The sequence below is a fragment of the Arachis ipaensis genome, chromosome B1 (genome assembly GCF_059453495.1).
Source record: "Arachis ipaensis isolate K30076 ecotype BB chromosome B1, ASM5945349v1, whole genome shotgun sequence".
NCBI lineage: Eukaryota > Viridiplantae > Streptophyta > Magnoliopsida > Fabales > Fabaceae > Arachis > Arachis ipaensis.
The window spans coordinates 151,886,109-151,900,157 of record NC_142436.1 but is presented as its reverse complement, the minus strand read 5'-3'; the positions used below and the strand labels follow the sequence as shown (position 1 = coordinate 151,900,157).

At 32.0% G+C, this 14,049-nt stretch overlaps 2 protein-coding genes across 3 annotated transcripts; one reads left to right on the top strand and one right to left on the bottom strand.

The window, feature by feature from the left end:
* The first annotated feature begins 510 nt into the window (after positions 1–510).
* On the top strand, positions 511–3,307 carry LOC107642955 (ribosomal RNA processing-like protein). 2 transcript variants are annotated; one of them, XM_016346483.3, is made up of 2 exons: positions 511–2,109; positions 2,994–3,307. In XM_016346483.3, the coding sequence occupies exons 1-2, from the start codon at positions 691–693 to the stop codon at positions 3,021–3,023; spliced, it is 1,449 nt and encodes a 482-aa protein (XP_016201969.1). In that variant the 5' UTR covers positions 511–690; the 3' UTR covers positions 3,024–3,307. The 2 variants fall into 2 exon arrangements, with proteins under 2 accessions (XP_016201969.1, XP_016201962.1); XM_016346476.3 differs by having other exon boundaries at positions 511–2,363.
* A 700-nt stretch (positions 3,308–4,007) lies between these two features.
* Positions 4,008–5,727, bottom strand: LOC107642970 (putative xyloglucan endotransglucosylase/hydrolase protein 23). The gene is made up of 3 exons (XM_016346495.3): positions 4,971–5,727; positions 4,678–4,871; positions 4,008–4,591 (listed from the first exon to the last, which is right to left on the bottom strand). Exons 1-3 carry the CDS (start codon positions 5,235–5,237, stop codon positions 4,204–4,206), a joined length of 849 nt encoding a protein of 282 aa, XP_016201981.1. The 5' UTR covers positions 5,238–5,727; the 3' UTR covers positions 4,008–4,203.
* Positions 5,728–14,049: the final 8,322 nt, after the last annotated feature.

The window sequence follows — 14,049 nt, the reverse complement described above, 5'->3', positions numbered from 1 at the left end:
TCGCAACTTTTTAATTGAGTATGGGGAGACTATGCCATTTGAGCTATTACTCATTGGCCTTAAGTAGTACACCTTGAACACTATGTTATAATATTACTACCTAACTAAATTAAATTGGATACTAATTTTAATATTCAGAGAACGCATAAAGATATCTTACAACATTCAAATAATAGATTACAAAAATCAGTAAAGTTTATTATTTTTATCATTATTTTTAGTCTATATTTTTTAATTAATTATTATTAAAAATAATAAATTCGGTTAGCACTTTAACATTTTTCATAATTTATTAGAGAATGTTATAAAAAATGTATAAAATAAATAAATTTAATTTTAATATATTGATAGTATAAATCATTTTATATAGTTATGTAATTACATTCGTTTTTGAATTATTATTTACGTAGTCAAATATAAAAAAAAAAATATTTTTATTGATGTGATATTATCTAATTGAATATATGTGAAAAATTATTTTATAATTCATCAAAATTAAATTCAAAAAGTAAAACATAAAAAAAAAAAAAAGAGAGTATTTTCTTTCTCAGCGTTTAGGGTTTTTGCAAAGCTAAGTTTAAATCCCTAAAAACCCCAAAATCCCTCCTGGCCTCTGTTATCTGGGCTCGTCAACCTCGTCTCTCCACTAGGTTAGGGTTTTCTGCATCTCCAAGTGCTCCCCCGATCCCAATGGAGAACGATTCCGAGCAACAAATGGGTCGTTCACTGGTAAAGCAGCTAGCGTGCTGCAACAAAACCACCCGCGACAGGGCTCTCCGCGTTCTCCTCAAAACATGGCTCCCTTCCCTCTCCGACCACCTCTCCGACGACGACGCCAAGAAGCTTTGGAAGGGTCTCTTCTACTGCTTCTGGCACTCCGACAAGCCCCTCCCTCAGGCCGAACTCGCCAACCGCCTCTCCTCTCTCCTCCTCTCTCTCTCCTCCACCCCCTTCTCTCTCCAGTACCTCTCCACCTTCTTCCTCACCATGCGCCGCGAGTGGCCTTCCATTGACGCCCTCCGCCTCGACAAGTTCTACCTTCTCATCCGCAGGTTTATTTCTACTCTCTTCTCTCTCTTGAAAAAGAATTCCTGGGATTTGGAACTTGTTCGCCGGTACGCCGACGTTTTGGACAAGGGCACTTTCTCCGCCGAGGATAAGTTTCAGGGTAGTAATGGCGTTAATTACCATTTTGCCACTGTTTTTCTGGAGGAGCTTAGGCCGTTTCTGCCTGTTAGAGTTGAGGTTCTCGATATTCTGTTTGCACCGTTTTATTCTGTTATGGGGAGGGTGCCTGATAGGGTTTTGTTAGGGAAGATTAAGTCTGGCTTGTTTGATGTGTTGCTGAAGAATGGGAGGAGATTGTTGGAGGCAAGGAAGGCTGGCGAGGAGGTTGCTTCGGGGGACGATGTTGCGGTTCTTGGGACTGTGGGTTTGGTTATGGGGTTTTCTGGTAAGCTTTATGGTATTGGTTCAGATCCTGGGTGTTGTCAAGGGAATAGGAAGGTATTGTTTGGGCTTCATGAACAGTTTTTGAAGCTTGAGAAGGATGCTGCCGCCTCTGGATTTGAGTTCTCAATTCCGGATTCTGTTGATCAGGATGATGATGAGGAAGTGCCAATTTTGGTTCCCGTTTGTAATGGCATGGAGGTGGATGCTCTGGAGGCCAAGGCGGAGGGCGAGGACCTTGCTAATGGTAAGGTGTTGAAGAAGTGTAAGAAGGATAATAAGGTTGGTGGTGTTAAGAAAGCAAAGACGAAGAAGAAGGGTGGCAAAGCCGAGGATGACAGTGAAAATGTAGCTGATGAGAATGGTGGTGATTTGAATGGCAAACAGGTTGATGATGAGGGCACTCTACTGTTGAATGAGGCTGTGATGTCAAACCTCCAGAAGCAGTTTGAGAAGGTTGCTGCTGAAGAAGGTTTAGATGATGATGGTGTTGCAAGTGCCTGTGATAGTCCTCATTCTACATCTGCTGGAGCTATGTCTAAGAAGAGGAAGAGAACGAAAAATTTGAAAGGAAAGAAGTCCCAGGATTCTGAAATTGATGGTGGAGATGCTGATGATGACGCTGCTGTGGCAATGAATGGGGAGAAGAGCGCCAAGAAGGTAAGATTTTCCATGAAAAGTAACTTGGTGTGGAAGCCACACACTCCTTTACCTCCTCAGAGCCTGAGGTTGCCTCCTTCTGCTGCTCCCAGAGGAAGTGCACTCAAAAAGGGTGTGCCCCCAGGTCCTATCAGGGAGATGCTTCCTCCTACCAAGAAGCCAAAAGCGAAGAAGGCGAGGAGGGTCATTAAGGGTGTTGTCGGATCTGTCAAAAGACTGAAGAAATTAAGAACTCGTTCTGCATGATTTGCTTCGTATGGTTATACGACTTTGTTTTGACATGATTGTCTTCCTTTTTTTTTTTGTCATTATTATGAAATTCTTGGGAGTTTATTGTGATAATTGAGTTCTGCACCAAGTGAAAGCAAATTGACTTGGAGTTGAGGCCATGCCTTCAAGATTGCGATGTTGATTAATATGTAGTTCATCTACTTCTCACTATCATTGCTTGCTATGCTATGTTTGTTGTTCTAGTGAAATGATTTCAAGTGCTTGGCATTGATTCTTTTCCTTATGTTTTGTGGCTGAAAGACGTCACTTGGTCATACTAGAGGAGGATAAAAGCTTTATTGGTTTATTAATTTTCAAAATTTTTATGTTGTTTTCTTGTTCATCCTCTCAATTATCAAAGATAATTGAAATTATTGCGGATTCGGCATCAAAGCCACAAGAATTTTGTGAGAGCCATTTTGAAAGATGTGGATAATTAGAGGATTTGTATTATTTGTAAATTGCATGGGGGGCTTTGTGAAAGAGTCAATCAGCTGCGTCCCTGCTTGCCACTGTGTTATGTTTAAGGCTGATGAGAAATTGAGAATGATGGTTCTCTGATTTAAATTGTGTTGGTGTTATTTGAATGATACCCTGCTTCTGATGATTAACAGGGAGGTCGAAAGGGTCTGCGGAAAAGGTGAGTGCTGATTCCTCGGTGGTAATGAAATCAACCAGTTTACCTATGGCATGGTGTGTTAAGGTAAAGCGCATTTGGATTTGCAGTGCTCTGGTTCTTCCACTGGGTGAAATTATAAGATTAATCTGTGATAACTTTCTTCTGTTGAGGCAGTTTATTTTATAGGTGTTTTGAGTTTCTGTCTCTGTAAATAAAAGTAGCCCTCTCTTGTCGAAACATAAACATAAAAATTCAATTTTGGTGCTATAGATATTGTAGGAAGAGCTTACAATTATCATTTTCTTCTTTTATGTCGTGTTCATGGCCCATAGCTTTATAGTTACATTATTTTAAGGTTTTTCTTACATTTCTTTCCTCTCAATCTTGAGCTCAATCACAGAATTGCAGAACTAGTGATAATCTCAAAAGTGTCTAACCATTGAAGAATTTGTTTTTAACAAAGCGCAGTGTGTAATATCAACTTCTAGTAGTACATAAATTTGTTCTTTTCTGGTGAAAGCATAACTTTTTGGTTCCCAGTTCCCCATCGAGTGTTTTCGCTTTCTTCTCGAGTTAATTCAATGGAATGAATCCACAGTCACGTTCGAATGATGAACCGGATAATAATAGCTTATGGTGATGGCCATTTTGCATTTGATTTGTGATTGTGATTGTGATTGCTACGAGCTAAGGCATCAAAGAATCTCATTTGCATTGTGTTGGGGTTGTGTCACTGTGTTTAGCAACAGAAGAGGTTTAGAACATTAAACTTGGTCGTCTTATTACTTAGATCTGTATTTGTACCGAAACATTCAAATATATGTAGGTAAACTCAACAATTGGCCAAGTTTCTATGCCAACATTAATTTGGAGGAATTATCTTGAGTCTTGATCAAGCAAGAACGTAGATAAAACATCATATACCTCATGGTTCTACTTCTAATATGTGTTTATTTGACCCTTGACTTGTAGAAGAAAGAACAGCCGTGAATTTGTAAACATGGTCCACATTTCTTTTATAATGTTGTTTAACAATCTAAACAAGTTTATTATTCATAACCAAAAATTACAACGAATCTGGATTGCAGAGAGTAGAATGCCTAATAAATAAAGTATATATAAAATATAAACGGAAGATCCTAGGTTTTTGTTTGTTTATTCAATTTATACAAGACAGGGCAAAGAAATGATAAGAAACGTGTTGATCATGCAAGGGTGCATTCAGGAGGAAGGCCTTGTGGGAATCGTTTGGTATCAGTGCAGTAATTGTAGATCATGTAGTTCTTCTGAACCCACTGGATTCTTGCTTGCCCAGTTGAGTCAAGTGACTGAGTGAACCATGATTGGCCTTGTTTTGAAGAACAAGAGGAGCCTGAAGAAGAGCTCCAAACACAAGCTTGTGCATTGAAGCCTTTGTATGAGGCTGTGAATGGGGCTTGGGTCCAATCAGTCTTCACAAGCCCACCCCTTGTGGCCCAATCTTCTGCGTCCCATAGACTTGAGTATATCCTCATTGCTTGATTCTTAGGAAATGGAACTCCTTTTGATTCCCAATTCTTGAACTCCCTTATTGGTGTGCCGTCCACAGAGAATCTGATGATAATAATATATAGTTATAGTTATAGTTATAGTTATAGTTTAATAATAATCAATATTAGTTTAATATGGTATATGCATACATGATGCTTTGAGGATTCCAAAGAAGAGAATAAGTATGGAAGTCCTTGGTGGGGTCGAACCATAGATGGAACTGTTGTTCTCTGTTGCCTTTCCCTTGCGTGAATACATTCGTGTGCAGAGTGTATGGTTCACCACTCAAGTTCCCCAGAAATTCAAAGTCTATCTCATCGTGAGTGTCACCAAGTGAACTTAGCTGCAACCAATCAGATAGATGCATGCATATATGGTTATTAACTTATGAGTTAAGATACACATAAATGTAAACTAATTAAGGATTATATTATATACTTACATAATAGGCTGTGACTGTGCCTGCTGAATTACCAGGAACAAGTTTAAGCTGCATGTCGATCTTTCCAAACAGGTACTCGTTCCGGGAACGGAAGCCGGAGCCGGAGGCCTTGTCAAGGGACAGCGTCAGAAGCTGTCCGTTGTTGAGAACTTTGGCACGGTCATTACCCCATGTAATTTCAAAGTCTTGGTTGAAGTTACCTGCGGATGCAGCAACCGCAAACCCTATAAGGAGAACACTATTAATAATAAGTACCTCAATCCCCATATTAATTATGGTTCCTTTAATTTGATTTGGTTGGCAAATAGGAGGCAAATATGTATAGAGAGAGAGAAGGAAGCAAAAGAAGCCAAGAGAAGTATATGAGTGATGATGTGCATGCAAAGTTATATATATATATAGGGAATAGAAGGAGTGTGTATTAAGAGATTGAGAAGGCAATTATGAAAGTGAGGGGTCATTGGGTTTTGGAAGGTGGTGGTGGAAGTGGTTGAGAAGAAACTACAAGCGTGTAAGAACAATGCAAATAGAAGAAAGAATTGAGTTGACTTGGCTTTCATGGAATGGCTGCCTCAGCCCTCAGAGGTAGGGACCATGCCAGCTATATAATCAGGACTCATCTATATCCAAGTGCTATATATGTATGTATTTAACTAGATTCAATTTTAATAGCTCTTTTTGTATGATGAGTTCTTAGGACACACATTGATTTTTCTACCCACTTGAAAAATTATCGGATGGCAGCTGTCTAGGTTGTACTAGTCATCTTTCAGTTGATTGTATCATAAATAGACAAATGCGTTATTGTGGAAACTCAGGTGCAGTGGATTTCACGTGAAGTTAATATATGAGAGTTGTTAGATGATTTAATTGATTTGACTATATTTTTATTTAACGGCTCTCAAGTATCAACTTTGCGTGAAGTTGACTCCATCTGAGTTTTCACCATGCACTATATGTGATGGTATTTAATGAATAATTAATAAGGGTAAACTATATTTTTTGTCCCTGAAGTTTGACAAAAAATTTAAAAATACCTCTAAGTTTTATTTTGTTTTAATTTTGTCCCAAAAATTTTCGATTTGCATCAAATATACCCCTGACGGCTAATTTTTCAAAAAATTTAAGACCGATTCAATAACAATTTCATAAGAACAACTCTCAATACAAGCAAATCAAGCATAATTTTCATGCATTATTGTTAAATTGGTCTTAAATTTTTTTTAAAATTTAGCCGTCGATGGTATATTTGATACAAATAAAAAATTTTTGAGATAAAATTAAAACAAAATAAAATTTAGAAATATTTTTAAAACTGTTGCCAAAGTTTAGGGAAAAAAAAGGCATACTTTACCCTAATTAATAATGTACCTCTAGTTTGGAGTGCCCTTGATTAACACCTTTCTGCCTAACGTCAAACTTGTACTATTCAATAATAAATATGTAACAAACATACATGCATACAATCAGTTTTATATATTATGTATGTGAAATTAAAATTGTGAATAGTAGTTAGGTCAATGAATTAATAACCTTCATGAGCTCTTAGCTTAGAAATTGAAATAATTCGTACTATAATGTCAAGGGAGGGGGGAGAGTAGTTTCAACTTTCAAACGTGGTGACGTACATAAAAACAATGGTCTTAGTGTTCAATGGATACAGATTTGTTTATTATTTACGAGTTTATAAAAGGAATCACCGGTTTATTTGGACTTGGGGCTATATATATAATAAAGTTAAGAGAATAATAGAGAAAATTAGAAGTTTCTAGTTTCAAGCTTTGTGCTAAGATTGGGTCTTACACTGGTCAAATGTTGCTTTCGTGCAAAGCTGGTTACTAGTAATATATTTAGATGCATTTCTCACCATTTATGACAAGTAGAATATCGCATACGCTTCCTTCTTCTTCTTCTTGGCTGGTGTAGTCACTTCTGACTTTTGATCCAACCTTCTCTCTTTTCTCATTTCATTTATTGTCTCAATTTTAATTCATTAGGACGTTGTTTCAAATTTTTCCCATCTGTGCATGTATTGTATATAGTACAGTATAGTATAGTATAGGAGCCACTCAAATAAAAACACCTAAAATTTCGTTTTTTTAAAGATATTTTTTAACAATTAAAATTTAATATATATAATCAATTAAATTATGTTATTTCTATCATAATTAGATTGGATAAATTGACTTAGTCGAAAAATTAATGAATCAAATTTTAAACCGATCTAAAGTAATACTTTTTTTTAGAAAATGATTATAATATCTTTATTATAAAAAATGACTAAAATATTTCTATTATATATATTAATTATGAGAACGACAGAAAAAGAAGAGAAGGATTATGATTTAGGATTCTCCAAATATATATATATAAAATAAAAATATTTTAGTTATTTTTCATAAAAAATATTAATTTAAACTAATTTAAGATTTAATTCATTAATTTTTTGACTAAATCAATTTATCTAATCTAATTTTGATAAAAATAATATAATTTAATTAATTATATATATTAAATTTTAATTACTTAAAAACGTCTTTAAAAAGAAATATTTTAGGCGTTTTTATTATTTGAGTGGCTACTATATGTATGCCTCTCTTTTTAGTATACATGCTTTAATGCATAACATATAAACTATATTATAGTCTTTATGATACTAATTTTTAATTCAGAATACTAATACCCAACACGTTATTCAGCAAGAACTAATGCTAAATTACTTTGAAGCTCACTAGTTATAATATATTAGTTTTGTTACTTTAGACCTACTTTTCAGTTTTCACATACACAAATATATAAAGCCACCATTTTAATGGCCTATCTTTTCCCCCACCAATATAATTGATATTAAAGAATAATATTTAAATAAATTGAATTCAACCAACCTATGAGTTAGTTCAAGTAATACATGTTGGCTTTCATTTATGTAAATTTTAAGGTTAAGGTCTTATATTTCGAAATTTTTTTTATTGAATTACTCGCATTATAATATGAAATTTTCAAACTTATGACAAGAATAAGAGAACATAGAATATTATTGCTTTATTATGTGATTTGTGTCGAACACATAATTTTCTTGATCACCATCAAAATAATTACACACAAAAAAAAGGGTGGGTCATCATTTCATAGCATCGAATATGTACACGAAAAAATGGGCAAAAAAAGAAAGCATCTATGTTTGCACAGGCATAGAATGGAGGGTGTTGGGGTGGTGAGGACCACACGGAAGAAGTGGTTGCAATGTGAGTTTCATTCATGTCCCTAAGTAATTGCAATCTTCCTGTAATTGACTTGTAATTAATTTCTTTCCAAATCTTATTCTCATCCTTATGCCTGCAGCTTACTTGATAATTAAGGCTGCGTTTGTTTATAAAGACAGGATATTGAGACAGGAATATAGAGATATAAAATCGTGTTTGATAGAGAAGGTATGGATAGAGATAATGTGTCTAGAGACACTAAATTAATGTATTTTGTGTTCATTCTGACAGGAAAGACACGGAGACATTAACAAGAAACACAACTTATTTTTTATTTTTTCTTCTATTATTCTTATTAATTTTTTATAATTATATTTTTTATTATTATATTTTTTATTTTAAAATTTTTGAATAAAAAAATAAAAATAAATTAGATTTTTATAATTTATTCTAATTTATCACCAAATAAAATACAAGAACATAAAATTTTATATCTCTATTTTTTATATTTTGTTCTTAATATCTTGTCTTGTCTTGTTTTATTTTCAGAAATAAACGCAACCTAATAAATCATAATATATAGCGGTCTTAAAAGAAATGAAATATATAGTATTATTATGTAATAATACTATATAGTTGTTCACCACTTATAATTACTATATCATATCTCTGCTAAGTTCTACAACTATGCTTCTAACAATAATTAATTATTTAATTCACTAACCAATGAATTAATAATTGAGGAGGAAGCTTCGTGATTAAAATTATTACATTTAAACATGTTTCAATAACAACTTTGTACATATCAAAAAGTAGTAAAAGGACATCATAGATTTTAACATTCACATTATTTGTTGCTTGCTATCAGGAATATTAATATGCATGGTTGTCTTCCATTAACAATACCAATACCTAGATTTTGGCTCCTTCGGAAAGGAGATTAATTCCTTTTTGAGTATATATATAGATACAAAGATTTCATTATCTAATTTATATTTTAAGTATGAATACAAACGTCTTATACCGTGTTGATATATATTACGGCAAAGAGTAGCCCCACTACTAATAATTAACCAATAAATACCAAAGTAGGCGCTTGCTTAATCTTGGCTAGTTTTTGTTCTACAAGTATTATCCTCTAACTGTTAAAATTTGTATTTTTTTTATATCTCTTTAAATTTAATCTATAAATATTACAGCAGCTCTAGCTGTTAAAAAATTATCATTCTTTTCAAATATATGTCATAGTAGTTTTAAATGCATATACTTGAATGATATTGGGTGCACACTAAATTCAATCATCAAAATTAATTATTAGTATAAAATATATATTAAAAATAAATTAAATAATATGAATATATTTATATACAAATATATAATAACTAATTTGATAGTTAATTTTTATTATGTAAATAATATTTTTTATATACACAAGATAGATATTGGATAAAGTATGAGCGAATTGGCTTGTGTGAATGTGATACGAAAAATGTAAGTTAGCAATGAGTACAATGATATCATTTAGAGTAAAAAAAAAAGGTAATGCTAGGGAGACAAAAAAAAACGGTCAGAACTTGTCTTATTTAGCATTTATTAATTGTCGCAACAATTAATAAATACTAAATAAGGCAAATTATGGCTGTTTTTGATTGATTTTCTTTGGTTACCAAACATTTTCGAAAAAAAAAATTACTGATTGTTGTTATATATTATGTTTTGTTTTGGATGTATGATTTTATTATTGTTAGACTAAATTTCTGTTTCTTTTGTCTGGAACCACTTTTTGAAGGTTTTGTCATCCTTAATAGCAATGATAAAAGAAATACATAGTTGTTATAGGTTGATTTTATTTCTTCCCTTTTAGGTCGACCTTGTATCGAACAATCTAAAAAAATATATCAAATAAAGTAAAGGATGACTTAATGGGTTAGTTCAAAGTTTTAAGGAAATGGTTGTACCAAATTGAAATGATTAAGTGGGAGCAGCATTAAACTTTAATAAAATTAAACTAGAATTAATGAGTTGAACGAGTTTTGGAAAAGATCAAGTTCACATATATGATTTGTAGGCTATAATCAAAGTTGATTCAGTAATGTCTATGGGTATATATACAGTGGGGAATGGATCTCTCAATTTTTTTTAATCGAAGGAGTAAAGTGTAATTTTAAATTTTTCACTACAAGAGAGGCGCTACATTGCGGCGGTTTTTTATTATTAGTGGCGGTTTTAAACCGGTGCAAAATCAAAGGCCAGCGACTCAGAGAACCGCCATGGTTATGGGCGCCGAAATTAGGTTTTGCGGCGGTTTCCAGCAACCGCCGGTATAACTACCGCTGAATTAGTTTTTTGCGGCAAATAAATTAGCGGCGGCTTTAAACCGCCGCAATATACAAGTCTTAAAATTTTAATATTTTTTATATTTTTTTTTTAGTCTCGCTTATTATAAAATTAAATGAAAAATCACTCTTTACCTTATTAAATAAAAAAAAGTTGAAAAGATTTTATTTTGTTACAATATATATATATATATATATATATAATATTGTTTTAAGATATAACACGATTTTATTATATATATATATAATATTGTTTAAGATATAACACGATTTTACTACTTTTTTAAACATATGACAATACATTTTAATTTGATCACATATTTTTCTTTCTTTTTTCAAAAATCATGATTTGACTTAGATACAAAAGTTTTGAAATAATATTTTTAAATAATTGATCAATTTTATTTATTAATGATTTTGTTTCATTATTTAAGATTAAATTTTTATTTTATTTATTAATTAGGACAATTTTTTAAAAATCCATGAGAAATAGATTTATTTCCAGGTTTTGATTTTGTTGAATAAAACTTATTATAAAATTAAGATTTTGTATTAATAATTTTAAAACTTCTTGGAATCAGAACTATATAATATTAATTAAAATCATGATTTTATCTTTACACATTATTTTAGATAATTTAATAATTTCTTCTTTTAACTCTTCAAACTTACTAGGTTATTTCACAATATTACTTTTTATAATTTTAGTATATTTTCCCAATCTTGTTAAAGTTTCATAATTACTGTAAACACTATAATATCAAGCATCTTATTAGAAGGCACCTTTAATAAAATATTAGTAGCTTGGATATTTTTATGTTTTTGTTATCTAGTTGCAAAGTTGAAACGGATATGCTTGTTCCTAAAGGTGGTTTGGTGAAGGGTCAATTCTACACTTGAGTTCATGTCTATCTTTGACAACAGTTGCATAGACCAGCTGGGTTAATTGCCTCACATAACATAAGCTTAAATATATATGTGACCCAATTATTGTTCGAGTCAAAGCAATCTTAATTGGTTACTCTCACGAATTAGGCATGCTGCAATACAATTCTGTCTTCAATGATTGTGTAAATTAAATATTGAGTATATTTTTAAATAGGTCTCTAAAATATTCTGCATCGGAGTTTTTATTTTTCAAAAAAAAATTTATTACTTTGAGATCTGAATTTTACAAAAATAAAATATATAAATTTTTATTTTAGTCAAACTTATTATTTTTATTTGGATAAATAAATCTTTAAAAATGTAACGAAAGGATCTATATATTTTATTTTTGTGGTGATACGATTTTTTTAGGAACAAAATTTGTGAGAACTTATTTAAGATTTTATAGCAATCCACTACAACATCCAAAGCCAATCATCATCCACTACCAAAGCCATGTTTCTTTTCTTCACTTGTTTCATTTGAGTTAACAAATCACTCCTATATCTAAGTCCTATCCCAACATCATATCATATACTATATAATAATTGTGTTCCTTTTTCTTGGCTAAACTACATTATATTATGGGAGCCCCTCAAATAAAGATATATGCTGCAAACATTTTTTTTTAAAAATATTTTTTAATAATTAAAATTTAACACATATAATCAATTAAATTGTATTATTTTCGTCAAAATTAGATTAAACAAATTAATTTGATCGAAAAATGGTGAATCAAATCTTGAATTAATATTTTTTTTTATAGAAAATGACTACAATACCCTATTATAGAAAATAACTAAAATACTTCTTTTATATATATATATATATTAATTTTGAGAATTTTAAATTTTAGTCCTTTATTTTTCTATCGTAGGATTAGGATTTAAATTTTTAAAATTAATATATATATGTATATATAATAAGAGCATTTTAATCATTTTCTATAATAAATATATTGTAGTCATTTTTTATAAAAAAAATAATATTAATTTAGACCAATTCAATATTTGATTCACCATTTTATCGGTTAAATTATTTGTCTAGCCTAATTTTAACAAAAATAACATGATTTAATCGATTATATATATTAAATTTTAATTATTGAAAAACATCTTTAAAAAAAGACGTTTTATACGTCTTTATCTGAGTGGCCTCCTTATATTATTATGGCAATTTTAAGGAGGGATTATTTGTAACAATAAGGAATAGAAAGAGAATTAAGAAGAATTTGTGTGATCGAAGTCTTTTATTGTGCGTGCTATATAGTACTAGCCATCTTTATCCTTTAATATTACTAGTATATATAAGCTCATTTAATTTTTCAACTATAGATGGAACAAGATTAAGTCAATTATTGATACATGTAAGTGAAGGTTTCCAATTTTTTCCATAACCACCATGCATCGTTAACTTGTGCAGATCAAATAATTCAATGTCAAAATAGACCAAAAGAAGGGTAAAAATAAATAAAATCATGCACGTTAAAAAACGTGGTTTTTCGCCCCTGCAATTTAAATTGTATCATCACAATTTCGACAAATGACAAAACTGAATTAAATGACAATTCCATCATGACATGACTACTGTAGAATACATGCACTTGGGTTAATACAACCACGTGGGATATTATTAAATAAAACATTAACATAGAAATGAATATTATTAAGTTTCACGTTATCATGAAGTATGAACGGATGAATGAGGCATGCTCAATTCCTTTTAAACTCCGAAGCATAAGTAACAAGTATTTCTCCATAAATCTTTTACCATTATAAAGTTTTTGGGGGCAAGAAAATCATCCTTTTAGTCATACTAATTATTTTGTTTATCACAGGCGGAACTAGAGTAGTTTTTTGGAGAGGCCAATATATAAAAGGAAATATGATTTTAGAATAGGAGAAAAAAGAAAATTACGAGAACTAATAAAAAATTAAAAAACTATATACCTAAAAAATTTTAGAGTAAAGTATCGTTTTTATCCCCAACGTTTGAGCTAAATTATATTTGTGTCTTTAATGTTTAAATCGTCATATTTGTATCCTTAACGTTTGTAAAAGTAATTCAATGTTATTGTTACGGTGGGTAATCGGAGATTAATGGGCCGGATGGCGTTGGTTGGCCCAAACGTGTGAAGGAGGTGGCTATCGAGTGGACCTGGTACTCGGTGTTCCTCCGTCCGACTTGTGCGTGAGAGAGAATGGGGGGTGATACCTGCAAAGACACTCCGATGCCTAAGTTAGCAAGAGTGGGAGCAGGTTAGAGAGTATATTGGAACCTTTTGATACCTGAATGGTGTCAGTGTATTTATAGTGGCGAACCAATAACCACCGCTGAAGTAGTGCCACCTTTTTAGGCGGATAACCGTTCCCATATCTTAGGGAGGTTAAGATATGGCTCTATGAAGTGGTTAGAGGGTTTCTAGGGGCAGTTACTCATTCGAATGAGTGTTATCTGCCAGCTAACCCTCGTATCCGACTTCTTTGGAACAGGTCGTGTTCAGTACCGACTTCTGGGATGAAGGCTGGTACTGGATGGAGGGCCAACCCTTTGGGTTGGGCGTCTTTGCTTGGATCCTGGGCCCTATTTATTGGGCCAGGGTATGAACAGTTA